Below are 9,678 nucleotides of genomic sequence, written 5' to 3'. Positions count from 1 at the left end.
TGTTTCCAAGGTAATGATTCTGAGAGGCGCAGGCTCAGGGGTTGAGGGGAGGTGGTGACAGAGACACCCAACTGTTATGATGCCCCAACTCTGGGCAGGCACTGACCTAGAGCTGGGGAGTAGAGTAGAGGGTGCACTGAGCTAAGGCACAGCCCCTGCCCTTGGTGCTGACTACTAGGCTGCTCCTGAGCACATGCTCTTTGTCCGTGCCTCCAAAGTCAAGGCTGTTCAGGCTCTCAACCTCGACTCCCATATTGCCATTACTTAGGGGACTTTAAGAAAGCGCAAATTCCCCAGGCCCTACACCAGAGATTCTGATTTAATTGGTCTGGAGTCAGGCTCGAGGCATCCAGGGGCATCTGCTATTGTAAAGTTTCCCTAAGGGATTTGAATTTGCAGCCAGGGATGAGATCCATTAGGTTAATCAATTGTTAAAGCAAGCACCCCAGAGCAGGAAGGGGGGTGCTCCAAGCCATGGCCCCAGGCACAGCAATTCTTCCCCCTCCAGCTGCCTTTTTGATCCAGGAGGAAAAAGAGGTGGGGCCAAGACTCTGGCTGGCACAGAATAATGCAAGAATAATGCAAGATAGGAGTTAGAGCCTCACTCATTCATCATTCGATGACATATTCAATAACTATTTAATATAAGTGTTGTCAAAGAAATGATGGGACTGACTGAGGGATCTAGTTATTGGGCTCCTCAGGCTTCTCTGAGGAGGTGACATTTAAATCGAGGTCTGACAAGGAGAAGCCTGTCATGTGAAGTTGCCAAACAGAACAGCAGGTGCAAAGGCCCTGGGAAGGAGCAAAGGAGCATGTGGCTGAAGCAGAATTGATGAAGAACACAGCAACAGGATGACGTCTGCGAGCTGAGCAGGGGTGCATATGGAGAGTCTTGAAACTGTGGTAAGGAAGTGGCTTTCATTCTAAGTTTGATGGGGAGCCCCTGGAAGGTTTTCAGGGGGCAATGACATGACCTGGTCTGTGTTTATTAGAGACACCCTGGTTGTGATGAGGAGGGTCCCTAGTGGAGAGCAGGATGGAAACAGGTGAACAGTCCCCTCCAGCAGGGCGGTGGGCACCCCTGCGTTCACGCCCCATGGAGAGGATGAGTGCTCGGCTCCTCTGCAGCGGGGAATGTAGGTCAGGCAGCCTGGCTCCCTCAGCCAAGCCACCAGTGCAGCCCCCTCGCCTGTCAGAGAAAAGAGCCGACTCTGATATGTGTGGGCTCGACCGAGAGATCAGTGTTGGCAGAGAAAGCAGAGATAATGGTCTTCCAGATGCAGGGATGCGGGCCACTGCCTGGGGTCTCTGCGTCCCCTTCCCAGGGTTTCTGTCCCCCCCACCCACCCACACATACACTTCTGCCCCATCAGGATCTTCCTGGCAGGCCAGCCTAGGGGCAAGCCTTCATGTATGCCTGGAGCTGGCAGCTGTATTTTTAAGATGAGGGCTCAGACCTCTAAATAAACCATAAACACAGCCAGCTTCCCGGGTACAGAAATAGAGAGACAGCTTCATTTCTCTTTAGCACAGTGACTGGGAAATAAACAAGTGGCTCTGCCTGTCACAAACACTTAACCCTCTGCAAATGCAACTGTCAGACCCACAGAGCTTCTGCCTCAGCCTTTCCAAGAAATAACTGATGTGCCCCAAACTTGGGCTTCTCCTTGCGGCCTCCAAGTTCACTATTCCGTTCAAGGAAAGGAAGGCATGGAGGCTTATTCTTGACCCCAGGAAAAGTAAACAAAGAGCAGGTATGAACCCCGGGCCCCTGAGTGGCTGGGGGCATGTTGGCACAGCTCTGTCAGCTGTGGCCGGCAACGGCGGGAGCGGGGTGGGGAGTGTGAATGGGAAGGAGGGAGGTGGAGGGTGCTCTTAAGATCAGGGAGAAGACTCCTATTAGAAGAATGAGAGCCCCCAGGAGCCTGGGCAGAGCCCTGGGGGTCTGCGGGTGAGCGGCCACGAGTGTGCGAGAAACAAAGAAGAACAAAAGGCAGAGGGGGCTCTCTCTCCATGGGTGAAATCTCCCACGACCACAAAGGAAGAAGGAATGAGCAAGAAAAAAAGCAGACAGGAAAAGAGGAGGCAAGCAGATAAATAAAGCAGGGGAGGAGGACAACCCCATAGTCATCAAACCCAAGCATTTTGGAGTGGGGGTGGGCAGGGACATTCCAAATGTGGCAGTAAAAGGTGATTTATGTATTGAGCTAAACCAGGAGAAGAGCCAGCAGTAAGGCCAAGGGAACAGGAGTGGCTGGGAATGGCGGGCATGTGGCAGAACCCACACAGACATGTGGTAGTGAAGCAGAAGGGGGGCTGTAAGCTTTGCGGTGGCCAGAAGCCAGATAGTGAGAGGACAGTAGTAAAGGGCTACAGAAGCTACAAAGCCCACAAAGCCTGCCCCTCACGTGCTGCTGCTAAGGACACCTGCAGCAGGGAAATCTCACAGCTAGGGGGTTGAAAAAGACTGGAAGAGGCAGCAACACAGTGATTATGTGTGCATTTGTGCGTGCGCACGCGCACACACGCGCGCGCGCACACACACACACACACACACACGCACACACACACCTATCTAAAAGCATCAGACTCAAGAGAAAGAAAGCTTGTGTGGCCCTCGCCACGCTATTCTCACTTCCTGCATGCGCCTGCCTCCCTGGAATCCCCTGCACTTGTAGAGACCAGCAAGGATGTGGGTTTGGAACCCTCTCAGCAGGCGACACATCTGCACACACTCCCACATACATACCCAGAGGCAGGTGGCTGGCATAGGGACAGCTCTCCTCTAAGTGAAGCCAGGCTTGGATCCAGGAAGCCCCACAAGAAGCCAGTTCCAGGGTCCTCCCCGGGCCCTTCAGGGAGCCCCAGCTCAACAGAGCATCTGTCTAGTTGGTATGGCATTGCCAGAACCACATAAAGAAAGGATGTGCTTTCTCACTGTGGCTGTGGTGGTTGCCCTTTGAGTCCAGAGCCACATCACAAGGGCTTTCCCAGGATTTCTGATCAAGTCCTGAGACCTGCCAGTCCCCTGCTAAGCTCACATGGTGCTTCAGTCTTTGCACATGGGGACCATGCAAAAGGGCTGAGAGACCGAGGGGAGCTCCCCGGAAACTGTGGCCCCATTTCTCAGCTTGGCCCAGGAGGCAGTGCCTTAAAGAACAATCCTAGGAGACCAAGAGCTCAGACCTGGGCCACAAGTCTTCTGGGAATGGGGACAAAGGTAGTGAGCACATCCACACCAGACCCACACCCCACAGTCTCGTCTGTGTCAGCATGCACAGAGTTCTCACTGTATTACATGTATGGACTTTTCACTGTCCCACTGAATACTACACTGTATACAGCACGCTGTACACACAGCTCACAGTCCCCTGCTGTGTACACACACCACACTGACATGCCTTAAGTTCCCCTGTTCTGACACACTGCACACATCTCCCCACCCCTCAGAGGTCCCATTTTAATCAATGCTGCACACAAAGACACTGGAAAGTCCTACTGTCCTCAAACTACACACGCCAAGACACACACACACACACACACAATACACACACACACACACACTCCTCTCCTTCTTCCTTTTCCAAAAGCCCACACACCGCCTGTGCACACACTGTGCCCACACAGAGCTCCCAAACAGAACTCCGTGACTCCCTCCCACGCCGGTGGGGCCTGCGCTCCTGAAGCTAAGCTGAGCTCGACCTCAAGCTTCCCTGCCCCCTCTTCTCCCCTCCCACTACCTTTCCCCAACAGCCCCCACCCTTCGGCTTCAGGAAACTTTTCATCAGGTCCCTAAAAGGGAAACCCGGAGTTTTTCCCGTCCTGCCCTTCCCTGGTTGGTGCAAGCTGCCCCTCATTCTTCCAGCTGATCACCCCCGAGATCCGATGAGGAAAGGTCACCGTAGGCAGTCCTCTGCCTGCTCCCTGGTAGGAGGGAGGGTCTCGATAAAAGCTGTCACTAGGGGATGGGTGAGGGCTTGGGAAAGGTTTGGTCCTGCAGTGTGCCAGGGGCGCAAAGGGGTGTGAGGCGCGGGAGGAGAGCAGAGAAGCTGCAGCGGCGGCGGCATCTCCGGAGTCGGGCGGCGGCGGAGCCGGGGCTGGGGAGCGCGGAGCTGTCCGTTCAGCACCACTGCAAGGGGCTCCGGCTCGGCTCCCGCTCCGGCTCCCGCCGGCGCCTCAGGCGCGTGCTGCTGTCTCTTAGAGGCTGAGGGACGTGCGGATCGATAGAGGTGGTTCTGTGAGCGTCGGGGCCAGCAGCCACCTGTGAGTCTCCCGCAACTGCGGGTGACGGCGGCATCTCCGGCGGGAGACAGGAGGAGACGCTTGGCGGACCCCGCCCGCCGGCCCGCCGGGCGCATACACAGGCGCACACACTCTCGCACCCGCGCGTACACGCACAGCCAGCCCGCAGCGGCGGCCGCAGCGATGCTCGCCAGCAGGTCGGGGAAGTTTCCCGCCGGCCTTGGCCGCGGGTCGCATTGCTCACAGGTAAGCGCTTCCAGAACGCTCCGGGCGAGCCCCGGCAGCTCTGCTGGGTAAGGCGCGGCGCACGCGGCTCCGGGGCACGGCGCCTGACAGGCAGAGAGGCCCGGAGCGGGGGCCGAAGGGGCTCCAGAAGTGGGGGCTGAACGCAGGGGACGCCAGGCCCTTCCCCCAGCCCGGGTTTACAGATTCGAGCGCTGAATTTCCCCGCCCCCCTCCCGAAGCTACGCGCCCCCATCTCGGCCCAGCCCTGGCCGTGCGCATCCCAGCTCCGATCCCGCCTGTCTGCGGCGAGCGGGCGGGGATGTCTCCTCGACTTGCCCACGGGCAAGGTCAGCTTGCAGCCTCCCAGGGCTCCCAGAGCCGCGGGGGCGCGACCCCCGCAAGCGTAAAGAGGCCAACAGGACCCTGGGTTGGGGGTGGAGGCGCGGCCATGCATGCTAGTGGAAACATACCCACCCCAAGCCTTTCCTTGAGAGGGGGCCAAACCCCACAGAACCACTCCCTCCACCCCATCTCAGTGCCCTTCAGCACCCAGAGACTCCACTGGAGAGGACCGAGCCCGCCAGAGATGGGGGTGGGGAGAAAGAGAGAGGAGCCCGGGTCCCGAGCACCCCGCGCTCACCGGACGCTGTTCCCTCCGCTTCCAGGTGTAGCGCCCCCGCGCGGCGCGGGAGGCTGGGCGTCTCCAGCATGACCCGCCAGAGCCTGTGGGATGTGTCGGAGGCCAACGTCGAGGATGGAGAGATCCGCATCAACGTAGGAGGCTTCAAGAGGAGACTGCGCTCGCACACCTTGCTGCGCTTCCCCGAGACGCGCCTGGGCCGCCTGCTGCTCTGCCACTCGCGTGAGGCCATTCTGGAGCTCTGCGATGATTACGACGATGTCCAGCGTGAGTTCTACTTTGACCGCAACCCCGAGCTCTTCCCCTACGTGCTGCATTTCTACCATACCGGGAAACTTCACGTCATGGCAGAGCTGTGTGTGTTCTCCTTCAGCCAGGAGATCGAGTACTGGGGAATCAACGAGTTCTTCATAGACTCCTGCTGCAGCTACAGCTACCATGGCCGCAAAGTGGAACCCGAGCAGGAAAAGTGGGACGAGCAGAGCGACCAGGAGAGCACCACATCCTCTTTTGATGAGATCCTGGCCTTCTACAATGACGCCTCCAAGTTCGATGGGCAGCCCTTGGGCAACTTGCGCAGGCAGCTGTGGCTCGCGCTGGACAACCCCGGGTACTCGGTCCTGAGTCGGGTCTTCAGCATCCTGTCCATCCTGGTGGTGTTGGGGTCCATCATCACCATGTGCCTCAACAGCCTGGCAGACTTTCAGATCCCCGACAGCCAGGGCAACCCTGGGGAGGACCCCAGGTTCGAAATTGTGGAGCACTTTGGCATCGCCTGGTTCACATTTGAGCTGGTGGCCAGGTTTGCTGTGGCCCCTGACTTCCTCAAGTTTTTCAAGAATGCCCTAAACCTTATTGACCTCATGTCCATCGTACCCTTTTACATCACTCTGGTAGTGAACCTGGTGGTGGAGAGCACACCTACCTTGGCCAACTTGGGCAGGGTGGCCCAGGTCCTGAGGCTGATGCGGATATTCCGCATCCTAAAGCTGGCCAGGCACTCCACTGGCCTCCGCTCCCTGGGGGCCACCCTGAAATACAGCTACAAAGAAGTAGGGCTGCTTTTGCTCTACCTCTCCGTGGGGATTTCCATCTTTTCTGTAGTAGCCTACACCATCGAAAAGGAGGAGAATGAGGGTCTGGCCACCATTCCTGCCTGCTGGTGGTGGGCCACCGTCAGTATGACCACTGTGGGGTATGGGGATGTGGTCCCAGGAACCACAGCAGGGAAGCTGACCGCCTCTGCCTGCATCCTGGCAGGTATCCTAGTTGTGGTACTGCCCATCACCTTGATCTTCAATAAATTCTCCCACTTTTATCGGCGCCAAAAGCAACTTGAGAGTGCCATGCGCAGCTGTGACTTTGGAGATGGAATGAAGGAGGTCCCGTCAGTCAATTTAAGGGACTACTACGCCCATAAAGTTAAATCCCTCATGGCAAGCCTGACAAACATGAGCAGGAGCTCACCGAGCGAACTAAGTTTAAATGATTCCCTACAGTAGCCAGGAGGAATTGTGGCCCTCAAAACCACGTTGCTGAGTTGCCTCTACTGTCTCTGGCACAGTCCAGGCACCTTGGGGCTATGGCGTAATGAGTATGCCCAGCCCCAAAGGGGAGAGATGCATGGGATATGCGCCCCAGGTTGCTTTTGCAGTATTTAGAATCATTTTTAGAGGGTGGTGTGTCTGACACCTGCCTTTGTGCCCCTCAGTGAAATGACATTCACTGGTCTTTGCATCGTGGGCATAAAATGTTCACCTTTCTGCTGGATGAGTACCACCCAGAAAGTTAATTTTTCTGTTCACCGTGTTCTCTATTCTAGTGCTCGTGGCCCAGTACTGTCTGTGAGTTGTTTGTGCTCCTGTTTCTGAGGTTGTCATGTGAGTTCTGTACAAAAAGCCCCCACAAGTCTGTCCAGTGGAAACATATCTATGGGATTAGCAAGGATATGATGGGATTTTGCTCACGTCATGTGAAAACAAAGTCTCAGAGTTTTACTCATTGCTTTCCTTTAGTTTTAATACCAAAACAAAGAGAACGTGAAGTTAAGCCCATAAGCAATGCAAGTCTGTGAGTTATTTTTATAAATGGTCTGCAGCTCTGTGACTTGCATGGGCACACTGGTCACCTTTAGAACAATGTATGCTGATGTTCATCGCATAAATGTTGCTCTTTAGAAAATGTTACTCAGTTAAACATGTATTGAAGATAGAAGTTTTTTTCCCGAACAGATGCGTTAGGGACAGGGACTTAGCTAAACATAGGCCAAATTGCAGGATGTTTAAAGACTTTGCAAAGTCAGGCCTTCGTTTTATACAGCGTGACCGTGGAGACGTTTATTTCTGGCTGAGGTTCCTGGTTTAGGCTGTTTGACCAAACGTTGCCGTGTCTTAGATATTAGCATGTTTTTGAAATCTTTAGTTTTTTAAATGTTTAGAAATAAGGTCATGTTGTCTTTCTCAACTGAAAAGAGGTTTACCGTTGTGTTGCCTCCCCAAGGGGAACGTTGTTGGGTTCCGAGCAAGGGCAGTGGCTTAGAAACTTTTGTTGCCTGCTCTGCAAGCTTATAAAATGAGAGCCCTTTTTTTCTAAGCAGAATTTACTCAGATAGTTTTGCTTCTAGGATACAGTATGCTGTATATGACACTCTAATTGCCCTGGAGTTCCTGGTATGACATGGAAACCTGGTGGTGTGGAAGTGTGTATTCAAAATACGGAAATGTAAGAAGGCTGTGTTGCTACCCAGGATGGGAAGACTGTAGCTCTTATTTCCATTTCAATCGCCTTTTGTTGGGGGAGGGTGGGTAGAGGACAGGAAAAAGGCAAGAGTTGTAAAAGAAAACATTGCTATTGTAAATAATTGTCAGCTTCTTGAAAAGCTTAATGCTATTTAAAACGCCTTTCAACTTATAAACTTCTGTAGAAGGTTGAGACCTCTCACCCTTCTTCAAAATGCTCTTCCTCTTCTTTGGTTAGCTAGCACATGACATTGTGAAGGGGAACCTGGGTTCCTTTGTAAGGTGTTCTCCACTGTCTTCTACGTAATCAGTCGGCTTCCGTTTTGTTCAGTCTTTGGAAAAGCTGTAGAATCCAGGAGTCTAAGCATGGAGTTAGGCAGGCTTTTTATCCAAGGGTTGGGCCTTCCCTAAAGAGGTTCATTTTGTCTCTTAGTTGAAGGTAATACACACCTCATAGGTTTGTGGTGAGGATCTTGTCAGAAGGCTTTATGTACTTGTAGTTGCCATGGCTACTATAGAGTGGGCGATTTGTTGGATGAACACACTAGTTGTTTATGCCCTTGAGTTCCCAGTTCGAATCCTTCCATCAGACTGGAGCCTCATGGGGAGTGGGGAGGTGACCACCAACTAGTGCCTGATGGTCTCTTGTCTACGTCTGCTTCTCAGAAGCATCAGGAAAGGTGAGATGACTTAGGGGCAATCAGCCACCAAGCTAGAAGAGCAGGGTTATTTTTCAGAATTTGCACATGAAGCACTTGGCTTTGGCTGATGTTTCCAGAACTGGAAGGCAGAGAATTTACAAAATCAGCCCCAGCTGCACGGAAGGCAGGTGGTGGTACAAACTTGTGAGGACTGTTCAGTTTGCCAGAGCTGATGGTATCAAATCACTGAGCGTGGTATCCGTGGTCAGTGACCATAAAACTTGTGAAAAACGGAGATGAGGAAGGAGGCAGAATAACGCAGTCACTCTCTCGAGTATTTTTCTAAAACAGGCAGGTTTTACCACCAAAAAAGAAATACTTCTAGCGGTTACCCTTTGCAGATGTGAAAGCAGGAAAACTTAACTTTTCATCTTGGTAATGACTTGCATTTATCTGGTGCCTTTCTTTAGGGGAATCCCAAAGTGCTTTAGAGACTGTCTTTTTATCATCTCTTGTACATATATACACTTGTCTAAAATTTTACTTTGCCCATCCTGAAACTTCAGTCACTCACTTCTGAGCATGAGACTGTCCTAGAGTATCGAGTTCTCCAAATGGTGGTTTCAGATAAGAGAGCAAAGAGCCACCCAGCTGGCTTGAACACTGGAGATAATTTCCACAAAGGACGGAGGCTGAACTGTGACCCGAGGAGAAATAACCTTCCTCTCCCCCAGATACCACCAAGGGGAAAAGTTCACAGTGCTTTCGGTTGGGCTTTGCTGGATCTTGCTAGATAATATCTTCTGTAGCAGTTTCTTCTGGTCCCTAGAGCTAATTTAGAGAGGATCAGGTTAATTTTCTGCTCTGTTTCTGGAGTTAAGAATTTAAGAATGAGGTCACAATTCTGCTACCAGGCTGTTAGACTGACCCATAAACCTCCATTAGGGGACACAGTAGAAGCTTCAGATCACTTATTTCCAACCGTTGGCTTGAGAGCAGCTTCTCTTCTAATATTGGAAGGTTGCTATCTTCAATGCCATTGGGACAGATATATGGGCCAGGCTTTTCTCACCATATATGTGATGAGATTTTGAAAGTGCTGGATGGAAAGTGACACTGTGTCTTTATTGCGTAGATGACACTGTGTCTTTATTGCATATTGGTTATAGGTTAGTGTTTTCTGTCAAAC

The 9,678-nt window shown here is 52.8% G+C and overlaps 1 protein-coding gene across 1 annotated transcript; it reads left to right on the top strand.

The window, feature by feature from the left end:
- Positions 1-4,178: 4,178 nt before the first annotated feature.
- KCNS2 (potassium voltage-gated channel modifier subfamily S member 2) lies at positions 4,179-7,960 on the top strand. The gene is made up of 2 exons (XM_039853652.1): positions 4,179-4,491; positions 5,136-7,960. The coding sequence occupies exon 2, from the start codon at positions 5,179-5,181 to the stop codon at positions 6,610-6,612; it is 1,434 nt and encodes a 477-aa protein (XP_039709586.1). The 5' UTR covers positions 4,179-4,491; positions 5,136-5,178; the 3' UTR covers positions 6,613-7,960.
- The last annotated feature ends 1,718 nt before the right edge of the window (positions 7,961-9,678 follow it).

Source organism: Pteropus medius, unplaced genomic scaffold (assembly GCF_902729225.1).
Source record: "Pteropus medius unplaced genomic scaffold, Ma_sr-lr_union100, whole genome shotgun sequence".
Classification (NCBI taxonomy): domain Eukaryota; kingdom Metazoa; phylum Chordata; class Mammalia; order Chiroptera; family Pteropodidae; genus Pteropus; species Pteropus medius.
This window is presented reverse-complemented; position numbering and strand designations above follow the sequence as displayed.

Bases quoted from the DNA above. Each gene is read 5' to 3' on its own strand.
- KCNS2 (XM_039853652.1), top strand. From the start codon at position 5,179: ATGACCCGCCAGAGCCTGTGGGATGTGTCGGAGGCCAACGTCGAGGAT.